Source organism: Malus sylvestris, chromosome 11 (genome assembly GCF_916048215.2).
Source record: "Malus sylvestris chromosome 11, drMalSylv7.2, whole genome shotgun sequence".
Lineage (NCBI taxonomy): Eukaryota > Viridiplantae > Streptophyta > Magnoliopsida > Rosales > Rosaceae > Malus > Malus sylvestris.
In genome coordinates, this window is record NC_062270.1 from 36161314 (window position 1) to 36178686 (window position 17373).

General features: G+C 38.1%; 3 protein-coding genes across 7 annotated transcripts; 2 read left to right on the top strand and 1 right to left on the bottom strand.

The window, feature by feature from the left end:
* The first annotated feature begins 363 nt into the window (after window positions 1-363).
* On the top strand, window positions 364-6879 carry LOC126589949 (polynucleotide 3'-phosphatase ZDP). 2 transcript variants are annotated; one of them, XM_050255400.1, is made up of 12 exons: window positions 364-820; window positions 1292-1351; window positions 2583-2639; window positions 2728-2787; window positions 3420-3491; window positions 3805-3861; window positions 4108-4184; window positions 4839-4920; window positions 5060-5176; window positions 5398-5522; window positions 5856-5925; window positions 6575-6879. In XM_050255400.1, exons 1-12 carry the CDS (start codon window positions 443-445, stop codon window positions 6620-6622), a joined length of 1203 nt encoding a protein of 400 aa, XP_050111357.1. In that variant the 5' UTR covers window positions 364-442; the 3' UTR covers window positions 6623-6879. The 2 variants fall into 2 exon arrangements, with proteins under 2 accessions (XP_050111357.1, XP_050111358.1); XM_050255401.1 differs by lacking the exon at window positions 3805-3861.
* Window positions 6880-7924: 1045 nt separating this feature from the next.
* On the top strand, window positions 7925-11674 carry LOC126589946 (uncharacterized). Of its 4 annotated transcripts, none has more exons than XM_050255394.1 (7): window positions 7926-8988; window positions 9079-9552; window positions 9676-9771; window positions 10088-10690; window positions 10766-10921; window positions 11056-11241; window positions 11330-11674. In XM_050255394.1, exons 1-7 carry the CDS (start codon window positions 8032-8034, stop codon window positions 11414-11416), a joined length of 2559 nt encoding a protein of 852 aa, XP_050111351.1. In that variant the 5' UTR covers window positions 7926-8031; the 3' UTR covers window positions 11417-11674. The 4 variants fall into 4 exon arrangements, with proteins under 4 accessions (XP_050111354.1, XP_050111351.1, XP_050111353.1 ...); XM_050255396.1 differs by having other exon boundaries at window positions 7927-8988; window positions 11056-11230; XM_050255395.1 differs by having other exon boundaries at window positions 7927-8988; window positions 11056-11190.
* A 780-nt stretch (window positions 11675-12454) lies between these two features.
* On the bottom strand, window positions 12455-15972 carry LOC126589950 (tubby-like F-box protein 7). The gene is made up of 4 exons (XM_050255402.1): window positions 15531-15972; window positions 14298-14385; window positions 13444-13573; window positions 12455-13244 (listed from the first exon to the last, which is right to left on the bottom strand). Exons 1-4 carry the CDS (start codon window positions 15873-15875, stop codon window positions 12671-12673), a joined length of 1137 nt encoding a protein of 378 aa, XP_050111359.1. The 5' UTR covers window positions 15876-15972; the 3' UTR covers window positions 12455-12670.
* Window positions 15973-17373: the final 1401 nt, after the last annotated feature.

The window sequence follows — 17373 nt, forward strand, 5'->3', positions numbered from 1 at the left end:
ACATATAATAGTTGACCACTCGATTAATGTAATAAAAACGTATAAATTATTGAATGTCAAAACATCGAAAGAAGCGATTTTCTTACAAGGAAAGGGATCATGTTTGTTCTGTCTGGTTTTATTCCTTCTAATCCATCAAGTTCGGAAATTTGAGACCATTGAAATTTGATCAAATGATTACAAATAGAAGTATACTTTAAAGTTATAATAGTTTTAGATGTTGGATTAAATTTTAATAATCCAGATTTCCGAACTTGATGGGTTAGAAAAAAAGGATCCGGAGCTTACAATCATGTACTAATTTAACAAAAAAATGTAAATTAATAGAATGTCATACCGGAAGGTGACAAAATTTATTTTTCTTTGGAATCTATAGCTTTTCTCTTGTTCTTGCACTTAAAGATGGCGGGAAATCCCTAAAACCCCAGTTACCCAACTTCCAATGCTAACCATACCCACCCGCAACTCTATCTTCACCCACCTGATTCCCTTCCTCCCCAAAAACCCTAATTCCCCGAAACCCTCTCCGACACGTTTCGTCAATTTCCACACCCCGAAACGTTTCGCTTGTATCGGCCTCGACACACCACCAATGTCGGCTTCTTCTTCGACCAAATTGGCGGCGGAGTACGCGAAGTCGAAGAGGTCATCGTGCAAAAAGTGCTCGGAACCGATCGCCGCCCAGGCTCTGCGGCTGGGGTTGGTCAGCAGAGACCCTAAAGGTTTCGATGTGACCAAATGGCACCATTTGGATTGCTTCAATTTTAGGTCCGACTTGGTTGCTTCGGTTGAGAAGATTAAAGGGTTTCAGTCTTTGAAGGTTTGATCGATTGGCAGTTTTGGGATTTTCTTTGTTTGGTTAATGGGAATTACTTAATTAATTAAAGCTTCTGTTTTTTTAAGGAAAAAAGAAATTGAGAGGATGAATATTTTGAAGTAAGGCTTTGTTTGATCTTCAATTAAAAACCTTCGGAGATGATGAATGTAGCTAAATCACTTAGTACTCGTTACTTTCAAAAACAAAAAATTGCTTCTAATAACGATACCAAACAGACCCTTTAAGTTTTTTATTTTATTTTTTTGTTTGAATTCGAAGCTGAGTTTAAAAGTGCAAAGCATTGAAATTTGTTTTTATAAACGTGAATCAAATTTTTGAACTTCATTTTCCTTTTCTTTTTCGTAATTTTCTCTGCAAGCAAACATGAACTCGGAGTGGAAGGGTGCAAATTGGTTTAGCAGAAATGGGTTTCTACTCCATTTGATTGTTTCTCTCACTTTGTTATGTTTTCAGTGCAGTGATCAGGAGGCTTTGAAGAAGTTAGTGGGTGCGTCACATGAATCTCGAGAGGAGGTACAAGTTGATTTTCTGTCATTTCACGCTTTCGATTGTGAATTTGGGGAAAAGAGAGACTAATATTAATGTACATTAGACATTGGCCTTTGTAACAAGTAAAACATTCAATAAGTTCGGAAAATCAATATGTACACAGTTTCTGCTGATTTTGGGTTCATTTGAATGATTTATATCAGTCTATGGAATCATCAATAGATGTAAGGACTGAAGCCCGACCAGGATTCTCTCAGTAGGGGAACAAACTGTTGCAAAATTGTGAACACTTTTGTGCTACACTAATGCGATTCAAGATTATTTCTCGATGTTATTTGGGTTTCCTGCATCATTGAGGCTAAAACTGAGTTTGGATAAAGTGAACGATTGGTGGAGAACAAAAGATAGAACAGCCTAGGTACCTAAGGTTATCGAGCATCACATATACAAAAAGCCAAAAATTTCAAATGGTCCCTGTGATTTATCATATTTGTCACTTTTTGTTCAATTTTGGTAACTTTACCCCTGTGATTTACTTCTGTTAACAATTTTGGTCAAATGCTCAATTCTCGTGAATTAGTATAACTTTGTGTCCAAAGCCCATCATGTGCAGTGGCATTATATTCTTTCCGTGTCTAAACTCAATAAGTTGGAAGAATGTTGCTCAAGCCTTAGAACACAATTTCTTGGGGCGAAGGGTATTGCAACCCAAGTTTCTGGGTTTACTTGGAGTGAAATTGGTGTTATTTCAATTGTCAAGTGAGATTGAACACTAAAAGACTGCACACCAAGTTATACCAATTTACGGAACTAAGAGTAGTAACATAAGTAGATCCCAGTGATTAAATTAACAAACTTGAAACCACTGTACTTAAAAGGAAAATTAGAGTAAACCACAAGGACCAATTATGTACCTAACTTGCAATGAAGAACCAAAACCAACAGATAATGCCCTAAATTAAATGGCATTATGGCACACATATTCTAGCCTAGCAATTAACTGAAAAAACTATACAGAAAAGACAAATATTTTCTCTTACTCAAATGCATTACATTTGTTTTATTGTATATTAAAGGGAACTTGTCGGATGAATTCCAACCTTTTAAGTGTGCACAATTCATGCTGAAATGAACCTCTTTGGTCTCTTTGTTTGATTTTGGTTTTTCATTTTCTTGGTGAATCTGACAGATCATAATGTCCTGTTTACAAAACCGTTTTTCTTTTCTTTTTTGAAAATAAAATTGAATCTTTCAGGATACAAATGAAAGTAAATATGCAATTGAAGGAAAGCAAGGTTCTCATGGAAAAAGGGTAAACATACTATGTTTTTGTCTTCCTAATTAGCTTTGATTTGCAAAGGAAAGTTCCTATGGTGATTTGTTATGTTTTGCTTACATAGGTTTGTGAAGTTGATGAAAATGAAAATGAAATAGAGGAAAGGAGTCCGAAGAAAGCAAAGGTATGCAGATGCTCTTTTGAAATGCGTAAACATATCTTTATTTGTATATCTCTTGGATTTCTTCTACATGATGCTAGGTGGGCTCTGAGATACTTCTGTTTAATTTGCAATCGCACTACTTCTGTTGAACATCTCTTATGGAAATCATGCTTCCTTAAATATTCCATCATAAAATGTCAAGGAATTGCATAACACCATAGATTGGTTTTGCCTATGTACTACTGCCTTATTCAAGCTTTTTATTCAGTTTTTGTATACTTTGATTGGGTTTTCTGGTTGGTTCGAAACTGTTGTCCTACACTGTTTTTTTCCATTTGTTTCCAGATTGCTCTTCCTTGTTCCTTGAGGTTTTCCGTGTCTATCCCTTTTTGTTCCCAAGTAGATTCGTGCGGTTGCAAACATTGTACATGTGAATTTTGATCCTCAATTTTCCTTTAATTAGTTTACAAGTATCACATGGACTGAATACATGTTACTTGTAGTACTCGTAGTTTTCCTGGATCAACAGATAGGTACAATAATTGGACATATGATTGCTGCTTTGTAGTGGTGAACTATTTTAAATAAGAAGTTAAGCTAGATGTTGTTTCTCCTCTTGACATAGCTTAATTATTATTTGTTTCTCTTTGCAGTCCTCTAAATTTGATGGACAAGCTAAGCTGGAAATATCCCTTTCAATTTCTGATGTGAAAGACAAGTACAAGGTCTGATTCATGTACTCTCTTTCTTTTTCACCAGGACTAATCCTTCCTCATATTTATTATTTATTTAGGCCTGGGTATTTTCTTTTGGTGGGTACATTGGAGGGAACTGAACCTTGGAATTTTTTAATCTTAATATATTGCACCACCCTCCCTCCCTCGCCACTTGGGCTAAACCCAAAGGCTTGGCCTCAATATATGTTGATTGTCCTTTAAATTTGCATCTGCAAACTCTGGCATTTGGGAAATCCCTTTGTGCTTGCATAAATGTACGCTTTCCTTTGTTTTCTTTCATTGGAAATGTTTACTGGTTCAGGATGCAACTCTTTCACCTAAATGGAAAGCATTTCAAACAATCATATTTCTTGAACGGGTAAGAGATATTATCCTTCTTTGTAATAGTGATTTTGAAAAGCTTCTTAATTCTTACTTGAGTGTGTTTATCTATATATTTTATTTAGCTTAATGAACAAAGTATTTGCTGGATTTCCCTTTTGCTTTTCTGTGGCACACATGCAGTTATAAATTATAAATTAGACCTACAAAACATCTCATGATAATTCCGTGCAGAGGTAGTTCAATGCTCTTGACATTTTGTTGTGTGTGTTTATTAATACAGGATGAAGGTCTACATGATTCGAGTAAAATTGCTGCTTTTGATTTTGATGGATGTCTTGCCAACACTAATGTAAAGAGGTAAAGCCAATCTGATGTTTCAGGCATTATCTTGGGTGGAATATATCTTATTGAAATGTGTATGGAACTATTTTATTTTTGAACAAGGTATTGGCCAATAATGAATGATGCACAAAGCATTTTCAACAGACAAGCCATCTCAATTATTGGCGACACCTTAATGTATGATGTAGATCCATGTATGCAGACAGCAGAATGTATTTCTATGCTCATCCATGTCTAGGTGACAAAATACAGAATTTTGTAATTAACATATATCATCTCTGTCAATCAGGTGTAATATTAAAGAAAAGGAGTTGAAATATTTCTTGTAAAATGGAACAAATTTTAAGAATGTGTAACTTAATATGCCATATAAGTTATGGACTAAGAAACTTTGAAGATTGCAAGGGTAGTGGATGTTACTACTTGTACATGTTTTTGTTCATTCAAGTATAATGCTAAATTGTGACATATATTGGATGCATTAATTCAAGTCCGAGTCTGTGAAGTGGATTTGGGGAATGCTTTGTGAATTATAAGTATATAGTATTAGTAAATATGTTCATGATGACAGTCTGATATGTATCTTTTTTAATGGTTCCAGCAATGTAAATGTTATAAGCAAGTTTCATTTGTACTCTCATTTGGCCTGACATGCTGGTCTGATCTCAGAGTAGGTCCTGATGCTTGGTCTCTTATGTATCCTTCAATACCTGATAAGCTGCAGAGCCTGTACAAAGATGGCTACAAGCTGGTTTGTGTTTTTTTATTTTTTAATTTATTTTTTATTTTTTATTTTAAGTCTAAGCTAATGAGGTTATATGCAAAAGTCTTGAGATTCACATTTGTTTAGTTGTCTGGGCTTGAATTGATTGGAAATTTGACTACATCAGGTAATCTTTACGAATGAATCCAACATAGAGCGCTGGAAGAATAAGAGACAAGTAGCTGTGGACTCAAAAATTGGGCGCCTCAACAATTTTATTGGGCAAGTAAGGGTCCCAATTCAGGTAAATTCTCTCCGACTAACCTACATTATTTCTTATGTGGTCACAACATCCAATCGTGCAATGGCCATTTCTGATGCAACTAATATATTCATCATTTCATCTTTAATTATTACCTCCAAAACTCTATTGAGAGAACCATTATCTAGACAAACTATGAAATGAGTTTTATTTTCTTTTTTCAAGAAAAATACGCAAGGAATATTGAAGTTATCTGTGTCCAGGTTTTCATAGCTTGTGGCCTAGGCAAAGTTGGTAAAGCAGAAGACCCCTTTCGCAAGCCCAAACCTGGGATGTGGCATATTTTGGAACAACACTTCAACTCTGGCATTTCCATCGACATGGATCAGTAAACTATTTTTATCTCTTGTTTTGTTTCTATATCACTGTTCTCCACATGAAAGACTTAGAATAGCTACCTTAATGATCGGGTAATGCTAGGGAGATCAAATTTTTAAACCAAATTGTGTAAACCAAATAATGTGGTTGGTGATGATTGGATTATTAATTAAGTGTCGTTTAACTTGCTTATTTCCTATTGGTGATACATCATTTGGTTTAAAAATTTGGTCTCCTCAGCGTTATCCTTAATGATCAGTTAGTTTAGTTTGTTTCAATGGCATTTATTATCAAAAGAACAGGATCAGTGATCGTATAAAAGCCCTTTCTGTCTGCATTGCAGATCCTTTTATGTTGGTGATGCAGCCGGGAGACAAAAGGATCATAGTGATGCTGATATTAAATTTGCGGAGGTACAAACATACAATACTACATCACACGCATGTAGAAATTTAAGCTGGCGTATTATTTTCTATGCTACAGTTGTACTTACTGGTGTACAAGGACTTTCTATTTCCCATCATCCATTTATTAAATCCTTTGAGCATTGTCGTAGTCCCGCCTCTGTCAATCTACTAAAAGGGAACATCAATCTGAAAAAGAATATGTAAGTTCATGCAGTTTCTGAATAACATCTCTATATATGTTAGTAAATAGTAAGTGCTAAAATTGTGCCGCAGTTCCACTGTATCAGAGCAGTATGACTTTTTCTCTGGTAAGAACAGTAAAAATTACTTACACAGAACAGGATTAGTGAACAAAGCTTGATAATAAACGGTTCTTGGAAGGATTTATACATGAATTCGTGAGTTAGGATTGTTTAATCTTGGTTCATAGTCTTAGTCCACATGAGCCTTTCATGACTTTCTTCTTGTTGTTAGTAAACGTGTAAACATGCAAATGAGTAAATGATTGCCAGTCACCGAGGTTTCTTTGGTTTATCTAGTATAGTCGAACAATGGTTCTAGTGCTTGGACATTATCCTTGCTGGTTTGAGATTACTCTCCCTTTCAAAATAAATCTAAAGGAGGATCGGTGCTTATAGTTTTTCTGTCTTTGCAGGCCGTTGGTGTTAAGTTTTACGTCCCAGAGGAATACTTTGGTGTTTGAGGAATTTTTCGGTCACCAGCTCCAGCCTCCAACTGCAAAATTCAGCGTCACGTTGGCTGTCAATGTTGTAGGGGATGTTTAAAATTAGATTTTATTTTTCTTTTCTTGCTATGCTCCTCTCTGTTGCAATGAATTAAGCACCGGATGAAACCCTACTTGTAAATTCTTGGATTAGGATAAGTTACTTTCCACTGTGTAGTGTCGCAAAGATTCTGTTTTCTTTTGAAAGGAGAATGGATTTGATGAATTCACTTCTATACATTCTTCCCACGTTAACTCAATATTCTTGTATCTGCGCATAGAGAAATTTTTGGGTGCGGCCGTCTAGACTTTGTGGCTGTCACACACAAAACACCCCGCTCCTGTATAATGGCCTCGCACAGCCCATTGTGTTTGCTGCTGGGTAGTTCGGACTAATGGGTTTGGAGGGCATGTTCTTTTGCAACGGGGCAGTCTTATGAGGGGCACACATAAACCAGAGCAGCAAAACTATTGTTTAAAAGTAACTTTTCTGGTTTGGGGGGCAAGAAAAAAGGTAACTTCTCTAGTTTATGAGTGTCTTTTTGGAGTTAGTATTTAGTGGTCCGGATTATCGTCTAGTCTTGCTATATATTCATTAAATTGGCAAGTAACAAAAATATTATTTTCTCAATTCAATCATGATCGTTTATTTCTCATACTACTGAGTAATCCAGATTATTAAAAAAAAAAAAATTTGGTAATTTGGTAATTTCTGTTTTTGCACTCGTTACCTAGGTGACGCACAACATAAGCATTTTAGTGTCCGGTAAGTGTAAACTCAAAGCTTGTGACTCGGAGAAAATTTCCAATGTGCTGAGAACACGGTTTGGTACACAAAAATATTGTCTAGTCCTGCTTTATATTCATTAAATTGGCAAGTAAACAAAAATATTATTTTCTCGATTCAATTATGACCGTTCATTTCTCGTGCTATTGAGTAGTCCGGATTACTAAAAAAATTGGTCTTTTTGATAATTTGGTAATTTCCTTTTCTACCGTCGTTACTTAGGTGACGCACGTTATAAGTATTTGAGTGTTCGGTAAGTGTAAAACTCAAAGTGTGCAACTTGGAGAAAATTTTCAATGTGATAAGAACATAGTTCAGTACACCAAGTATCATAATGTAATTGGTTAAATTTTTCTTTTTCAGGTTTCCAACCAATTCTATTACAACACTTTGTGGATCGTATTTCAGAAAAATGCCTCCGTGAAACGTGGCAACATCCCATGCAATAGTACGATCCAACAGCAAGAAGAAGAAGCAGGTTCCTAGTTCCTAGTTCCTAGTTGTATAAAATGAATTGAATTGGATTGGTCACAGAAGGAATTGGCTAACAAAAGCAATCAGGATTCAGGAATAATCAGCAGCAAAAGCAAAAGCAAAAGCCATGGATCCCTACTTCCAGCAGAGACTAAGAGATGAAGTCATCTACCTCCACTCTCTCTGGTACCAGGGTCCCCCTTCCTCCTCCTCTAATCCTAACCCTAGACTCCACCAACCCAATCCCTATCCCAATCGCAATCCCAATTTCAATCCCAATCCCAATCCCAATCCCAATCCCAATCCCAATCCGTATAACAGACCCAGACCCAGAAGAAATGTTACAAACCCCTCGCAACCCGACCCCCTTCCCCAATCGGGTCATCAAGGCCCCTCCTCCTCCTCCTCTAAGAGGAAGAGAAATAGAAATTCAAGGCACGAAAGAGAAAGACCGGCCAAGAAGAACCCCTCCCAACCCGACCCGCTTCCTCCGCATTCCGGGCCTCCTTGGCCCTGCCCCAGCCCCGCCCGTGACTCTGCCCCGGGCTCATCCACCCAGTGGCCTGCAATGCCCGCCAAGCCCAATTCGGCTGCGGTGGCCCAACCCCCTTCCCCTGAAGAACAAGCAAGGCTCGCTGCACTGAAACTGCAGCACGGCGCCCTAGACTTTTGCCGGGGGTTGTTTTCCGGCAATGATGGGTCGGACGGGGAGGAGTCCGAGGCGGAAGAGAGTGAAGATGGAGAGGACTACTGTGTTGAGAACGGCGAAACAGAGGAGTACAAGGTGCTGTTGAATTTGTTTGTTGAGAGGACTGAGCTGAGGAGGTACTATGAGGTGAATTATGAGAATGGGGAGTTCTGTTGCTTGGTGTGCGACGTGTTGGGAAAGAAGAAGAGGGTCAGGAGCTGTGTTGGGCTTGTTCAGCACTCGATTTCCATTACCAACACGAAGAAGAAGCGGGTTCATAGGGCTTTTGCACAGGTGGTGTGTAAGGTTTTGGGTTGGGATTTTGACAGGCTGCCGACGATTGTGCTCAAAGGCGAAAGGCTCGGTCTTTCGTTGGAGAACCAGGGCCAGGAACAAGTAAGTGGGGTTTTTTTCATTGTTTAATATTGCTTTGTGGTGGTGGTTGTTTTGGTGTATATGAATTGGGTTGAGTTGCGAATGCTGCAGGGTGAGGCTGCCGTGAATGCTGGTTCATCTGAGGGAGTTTTGGTTTCTGTTGAAGACAATGTGGCACTTGAAAATGCTATGGAAGCTGAAATTGCTTTGGAAGACAATGTGGCATCCGAAAATGCTGTGGAAGACAATGTGGCACCCAAAGACGCTATGGAGGACGATGTAGCACCTGGAGACGCTATGGAAGACAATGTTGTAACTGAAAATGCTAGGGAAGATAATCTGGCAGCCAAAAATGCTGTGGAAGACAATCTGGTAACTAAAAATGCTATGGAAGACAATTTGCCAGCCGAAAAGGCTATGGAAATAAAAAATGCTGTGGAAAACAATGTGGTAGCAGAAAATGCCGTCGAAGGCAATGTGGCAACTGAAAATTCTGTTGAAGAGATAGTGACAGCTGAAAATGCTGACGAAGATATTTGGTTTGCTGAAGCCAATGCTTTGTGTAATGAAGTAATGGATTGCCAGGTTAGTTATGTCTTTCGCTGTTTAACGTAATTTTTGGTGCATGAGTTGTACATGAGTTTCAGACATAACAAAATGTGAATTTTTTTTGTAATGTGATTTCTGATATGGGATATGTTTTTTCAGAAATCTTTCGAAGGTGATTATACAAATGAAAGCACAGAAAGCATGGATAGAGGAATATCAGAAATGGAAGCAAACAAAGAAACAGTGGATACTTGGGTAAGATGATTGCTCTTACAACAACAACAACAACAACAACAACAACAACAAAGCCTTTTCCCACTAAGTGGGGAAGATGATTGCTCTTAAATTGAACTAAATTGATAATCCACTTTTCAAATGAACTAGTTTTCGTTTTTTTTTTTTTTTTTTTTTTTTTCCCTTTTTTCTTTTTAAATTTTATATTTGATTTTAGCACCCTGCCCAGGGCTTTGTTGGTTAAAAGAATTTAATGGCATACGTGCCTACTGCATTTTTTGTTAAAATCATGTGTTATCCAAAAATTTGTATTTTTACTCACTTTTGTAAAATGCAGGGAACTGATCAAACACTGGTGTCAAAGAATGAATGGCCATGTAAAGAGTCCAGCATTTCCTCATCGACAGTGTTAGGTTGGCCGACCTGTACTTCTCCCCCAGCTTCTGCAACATGCTCTATTCCAGTGGAAGAACAAGCGAGGTCTGCTGAAGCGAGGATACAGCAGAAGGCCTTGAAAGAATGCCTGGATTTCTTTTCTGAGAAAGATGGCTCATACAGTGATGAAGACAACAGCGAAGATGACGAGGAGGGTGATTTGATGGATGAAGATGGGTGTGAGGAAAGTGAGCTAAAGTTCTTTTCAAGAATATTTACGGAGGATGGTGAGTTGAGGAGTTTTTATGAGAAAAATTACGAAGGTGGGGAATTTTGCTGTTTGGTTTGTTGCGCATTAATGAAGAAAGGGTGGAAGAGGTTTAAAGGTGGTGTTGCGCTTCTTCAGCACTGCAATGCAATATTAAAGACAAAGAAGAAGGCGGCTCATAGGGCTTATGGGCAGGTTATTTGTAAACTCCTTGGTTGGGATATTGGTCAGCCTCCAACCATTGGCTCCATGGATAAAACTCTTGGAGAACCTTTGTCAGAGTCAGACAATTTGCCGGTCAGTAATATGTGCGTATGATATGTTGACTATGGTTCTTCAGTTCTATAAGTATTGTAAATTTGAACATTGCAGGGTGAAGTGGAGGAAAATGTTGACAATGACAAGGATAACATGGTTGTATCAAATGAAAATGTGGACTGCATGAGTGGTTATAATCGTGAAATGGTTTCAAATGAGGAATCTGATGTTGCTCACAGTAACGGAACATCACAGACACCTGAGATGCAGGTCAGTTTCAACTTGTTCTTTCCTCAACAAAGTCAAGTGAGTCGCATATTATTATTTTGTGCTTACTGACGTGTATATACATCATAAATTCATAGTAACATTTCAGTAACTTGGATCTCATTTTAAAATTGCAGGGTGTGCCCGAGGAAAATGTGGTTGTTTCAAATGAAAACATGGACTCTATCAGTGGTTATAATGGTGAAACAGTTCCAAAAGAGGAATCTGATGGTGCTCATGGTGATGGAACATTTACGGTACCTGGGTTGCGGGTGAGTTTGAACTCAGTTGTTCACTCCTCAACAAAGTCAGGCGAGTCGCAGGTTATTTTTTCGTTGGTGATAATGTGTATGTCATACATTCATAGTTACATCTGATTGTTAAAACTTGGTTATAATTTTGAAATTGCAGGCTGAACCTGACAAAAATGTGGATGGTCGAAGTGAAGATTTGAATGTCTTTATGGAAAATTTAGAAACAGCGGTAATGTTGACATAACTCCCAAAGAGGTACGTGTTTGGCAATCTTAGTTATATTCGAGTGCAACGACATCGCTTTTCCCGGCAGGACAATCCTAAGAGAGATCAGCTTGGTCACAATGACGATTCGGTGTATCGATCATCATTTAAGTTGATCTTGTGAATCAATAGTAGAATTTCATATGTGGCACTTTGTTGTAAATGTTAACTTAGCTAAAGCTTTTGCAAGGCCATTCTTCAATGGATGTGTTGAATATATGCATTTGTCCTTTTGAAAGAGTTTCTTTCTTTTATTGTGACGGTCGCACTTCCACGTTATGATGTCTCTTGTTTGCATAAGAGATTGGAAAGTTTTGAGTTCGGTTGCAATGGTACTTACTAAACAGTACAAATTTTAATCAAAATCCAACTGGTGGAAAGATTCTTTAGATTCCTGTATGCAAAACCAAACCGTTGGTTTTCTAAATCACTCAGTGATACGCACTACCAATTAGCACCATTTGGCGAACTTCGAAAATTTCAAGTTCCTGGCCCAAGATTACAGATCTAGAACTTGCGGCCTCAGATATGGACTTGGAACTTGCGATCTAGACTGCGATTCCAAACTCCAAACATCGAATCCAAGACATTGAAACTTGAAAACCAAGTCCCAAGTAACCCAAAACCTGAACCACATATGATTTGATTTTGAATCTAATCAAATTCATTGCAACAACTCCCAGTGTGCTTCAATTGGGTGCTCAGACCTTCGCAGAAACTTTTCATCGTCCATGTTTGCGACTAAGGCTTCTCGGCTCAATGGCTTCAGGGATCCTAATATACGAAAAAAATCTACAGTAGTCCGCCTCATGGAGCCTTTAGATCCAACCCAAAGGATTCAAAGAAAAATGGACAACCATTGGACTGGATCGAAGGGATCGTCATGGCGGAGTATTCAATAGCCCGGAAGCTTTTAGCTTCAGTGTCATATCTTGAGGTGAAAAAAATCAAATCTTTCATTCAAAGCCATTGAGATGCAACATGAACGGCAAAACCGACCCCATTCAACATTTTACAATTATTTTTAAAATTACATATATTAAACACCACCAATGATTTCAACAGCAGCCCATGACATAATCATACAAAAGCAACATTTACATGATAAGCATCGTCCAACCGAAGCCGAAACTGAACCGTTGAGTTTTCTTACATAATGGAAATCTCCACAGGCACCAGCACCGGCTCTTTAAATAAACATTTAAGAGAAAAAAACAATACAAAAGAAATTATCTTACTCGCACGCCAGTTTGGTGCCAAAGCTGGTAAGGCAAATAGCAAATGCCTGGAACGCTGACAAAGGCTGCCTATAATCCATGGTAAATGTATCATCACCCACTTTCCCGAACTGGAGAGCCGTTTCTTCGTCTCCTTTCCCTCCTGGCTGGCTTGGGTCCACAGCTGCAACCAGTTGAAAGTTCTTTACTGATGCCACCGTGACCCGACCATGGAAATTCAAACACCAGCACTGCAACTGATCATGCCATCTTGGAGCTTTGTTCCTCAAAAAGGTGTAACCAGAACTTGTAGAAGCTGTTTTCTTCAACTTTAAATTGTCCAAAGGTTTTCCAATGGCAGTTTCATCTGATGGTGGGCAAATAAGCGGGCAAATCATCCTCCTTGGACCTCTTGATTTTAGAAGGTTGAACTTGTAAGAGACCTGCCCAACTTCAAAGTTGCCTGCCGGAACTTGGGGGCTTATTTGCTTGCTTGCAAAACGACGAGTAGACCTACTGCTAGCAGGCTTTGCACCACTATGCGGTGGCTGGCTGTCATAGATTGTAAAATTGGTGCCCAGAAAATCGGAGCTGAAAAAGTTTAAGAAACCAAGTTAACATTCAAATTTGTTCTTTTAATTCAATGTAATGAAACCTCCTAAAAAATCAGTCAAGCTGATTCTGAATTCTAAAAAATGAGATCATGTCAACCTAACTTGGTATAAAACCTCTTACAGACATTCCAAAAAAGGGTCCCCTAACTTAACTTCCTTTCCCAAGAATGTCTTACCTTAATTTTCCCACATAAGCATTACTTCCTTGGGATATGTCATCAGCATCAAGTGATATTATATACTCATAGTTAGTGCCATGCCTGTATCTCCGTGCTGCTAAAAGAAACTTTCCCTTATCGGTGAATGCTGGGAAGGGGAGAGGAAAAAAAATATCACAGGAGAATGAGAAAACATTCAACCTTTAAGCATCCATGCAAGCTGTCACGAGCCACTCACATAAAAAGTATCAAATAAAACAAAAGTTTAACTCCACTGTATTCAATAGGAGTATTAAGTAGGAAATGAGAGTTACTATAGTCCCGATCTTCTGCACAACTAAACGACTACCATAAATAATAATTTGTCTGTGTCACAAACCAAAAGACTCTCAGTAAGATAAACCTTTCAAACTTAAAAGTCTACTCTACAAAAGTAATTTTCAGTATTGATCAAGTGCTCCTCCAAAATTTTTTCTTCAGCAAATGGTTAACAGTTTAAAACCTATAACTCTCTAATTGTTAGAGCTAAACCTGCTCTTTACATGTAATTAGGTTAGGAAAGGCTGCGAACCAAATTGATATAAAGTCAAAAGCTATGTAAGACCAAGATATTAAAGGTTTTGTTTGACAATTCTGAGATTGCCCAGATCCTGCTGAGTCAAGTCAACTTAGCAATTCAATCACCCGGAAAAATCTTCCATTTTTTCCGTCACATTAAAGTCAACTTAAATAGGGTTGGCCCAAGAAATTGTCCCCCTTCGAGTATTGACTTGGCGACTTACAGGTCAAAATTTGAAATAGTAAAGGTAAAACAGCTTCTGAAGACACATAGGAGTAAGTAATCCTGAAGTTGTTCTCATGTACATACTTACATGAGGTAAGTGCAAGATAAAGGTAAAACGTTGAGGTCTTCTTGTTTCGTTTTATTAGACATTGGTGGGGAAAATCGCGTGGTCCTGGCTGCAAGAATGACAAAAGTGTAAGATCATCAGTTTCAGATCAATTTATTAAAAACACTAAATTTAAACCACTGAACACGATCCCATTGTCAATGATAAACCGGAAGCAACTTAATATTAAAACTTCAATCTCACTTCAAGACATGACTGAAAACAAGATAACCAGAAGCATAAAAGAAACAATCTTAAAATTTCATTCTCTTTTCTCCGTACGGACTATCATTAGAGTATAACAATAATCTGCCAAAAAATCCATAATTTCTTCATTAACAGTTTAGATTTTAGTTCTGGTAAATGGAGACATAACTTAGTATGGGGAATTTCATAAAATTCATTGTTTTTCAGACAAAACACAAGATTCAAAACACTATACGAAATACAAATATCTGGGTATTTTCTGGGAAGAGCATGTATAAATTTCGAACTTCCAAATTCTTGGTTAACAAGCATACACTCATACCCCAAAGGGGGAACCAAATCAGCTGCAAAATGGGGAGAATATTGATTAAACCCACAAAAGGATATAAATGTGGTGTTTCAAGGCATGCAACTTCTTAACAATGCACATTCTCCAAATCTTGCTATTTTTTCCTCAGAATTACGCAAATTCACTCTGATCACAGATGAAGCCTGCGATCCAATAAAGTTTTAAGCTAGTTCATATTCCTTGATCTTGCGAATTGCGATCATCCAAGAAAATACGCTTATAATTGCAGACTTCAATAGTAAATTTCATTTTTGAAACCAATCACGACATCGTACTCAAAGGGGGAACCAAAACAGCAGCAAATGGGGAAGAATGTTGAGCTAATCCCGCAAAAGGATACAAATGTGGTGCGTTTCAAAGCATACACCTTAAAAATGCACATTCTTTGAAAGTCACTCACTTTTTTCAAAATTCACTCTGTTCACAGATGAACCCCCTTGGCATCCCAATCAAAGTTTTCAGATTCCAACAGTGAATTTCACCATTTGTTTTTGGGAAACTGCAGAATGCGAAATATTCCAGGAAAAAAAACAACTTTCCACACAATCATTACCGATCTTCTAAAAACTATTCAAATTCCAAATTACACAAACTCATTTAACCTAAATTCTCCTAAAAACTAAACAAACAAATCGAAAATTACATCGCCAAGGGCATACCTGTTTAAGGCACGAAGGGAAGGTAATTTTGCCACTGTACGAAAGAGACCGCGCGATCTCCTTGGTGATATCCCTCCACCGCTTGCAGACACAGGCACAAGCGACGACGTTTTTGCGGTGAGGCCACTTGTCCTCGCTGGCCTCCACTCTCCGTATGATCTCACCGAGCAGCTCCGGGAGCATATCCGACCACGAAGACGACGACGGCGACGAAGATGAGTCAGCACAGTCCGAGTCGCGGACGACTCGGCGGTCGCCCCCACGCGCCTGATCCTCGTCGCTGAGCTTCAATTCCCTGAACGATTTGGAGAATTTCCGGGAGCGAAAGGCTTTCCGCAGAGACATGGGTTCAGATTGGGGCTCTAGGGTTAGGGTTCCGATCTCGAACTTGCTGGTAAAGAGAAGCAGTTTTTTCTCCTTACAGAGAGAAAAGAGAGCGAGAGTGGTAGGGGTTGATGATGAATGGGAGAAAATGAGTTTTGATAGAGAGACGGGGCTGTGACGGGTGATATTTTGGAGGCCAATGGGAGAACGAGGATTGGACGCGTGGGGAGATGGGATGTGGTGGTGAAGGGGCGTTGGGTGACGGGGATGTGAGGTTAGTGGTGTAGTCAAAGTGTGGTGGGCGTTTGACTGGTCCTATTCAACGTTAACAGCTGAAACCCGTTCGCGGCAGAGTACCGTAACAGTGACTGCCATTTATGGCTTATACTTTGTTTGTTTGTGTCTCATATTTGTTGTAGTTCTATTTTGGTTAGGAATGTGATTGTGTAAATATAATAAATCGTTATAGAAATCTATAATGTTTTTCGATAGTTTTATTTTATTGTAATGTATTACTTGAAAGATGAGAATATTTAAAAAATAAAATGATTGTCTAATTCTAATAATTTGTGTTATTCTTTTTTATTTGTAAACGAGATGTTTTAGTTTCATTCTCGTCTAAAACGAATTTTAACCACATTATTGCTAGCTCATTGTGACTTAGTGGAGATAATATCATTTATTCAACAAACAAACAAAAAATCAATAATTTATTCTTAATTAAGGATAAATACGAATCTTAGCATAACCAACTACGATATTGAAACAATATTATTCTTAGTATTCTACAACCAATGGGATAAAATTAGTGGGACTAGGTCCGTCTTTCCTTAGAATGTATGAAACTTTTGCATCTTCCGCAGAAAACCTTCTTCGCATGACGCAATTTTTTGTATTTTCCAAAAACGTCTTGAATCAAAAGATATATTGTCAAGGCGTCGTGTGATACCTGATCCTTCTCTTCTTGCCTAACTCCTTATCTCTTATTTTTGCTCCATCTCTAGCCTTGTCTTGCTCCATATTCAGTGCATGTTGGCGAGCCAATTTGAAAATTAATTTTAGTAATCATTATTTGAAGAATTCCTTCTTGCAACTCTTTTCTTAGCAACCTTCTTACAAATAGGCCTCGAGGTTTCTTGGGTTTGTGTGAGCAATTCAATTGGGGTTTCCTATGGTGCCTCCAATGATGATTCTTGACATGCCCCGATCCCGATGTCCGAAGGACAACATAATGGTCATATGCTGGCGACACCCGAGGTGACTCAAGCTATTTTATGAATGCATGTGTCGAGAACATGTGAAACATGCATATAAATTTCACGCATAACTACTTAATGTAATATTCAAATACAACTTTAACAAAATAATATAATAAGTTCAACTGCCAACAAGATAATAGTGATAATGCATGACATGTTCAGATCATACTACTAATTCAAAATACAAGTTGTTGATGCACAAAATCAGTGAGGACTTTGGTACAACAGAAAGTGTTAAGTTTGTGACATTCACTAGATTG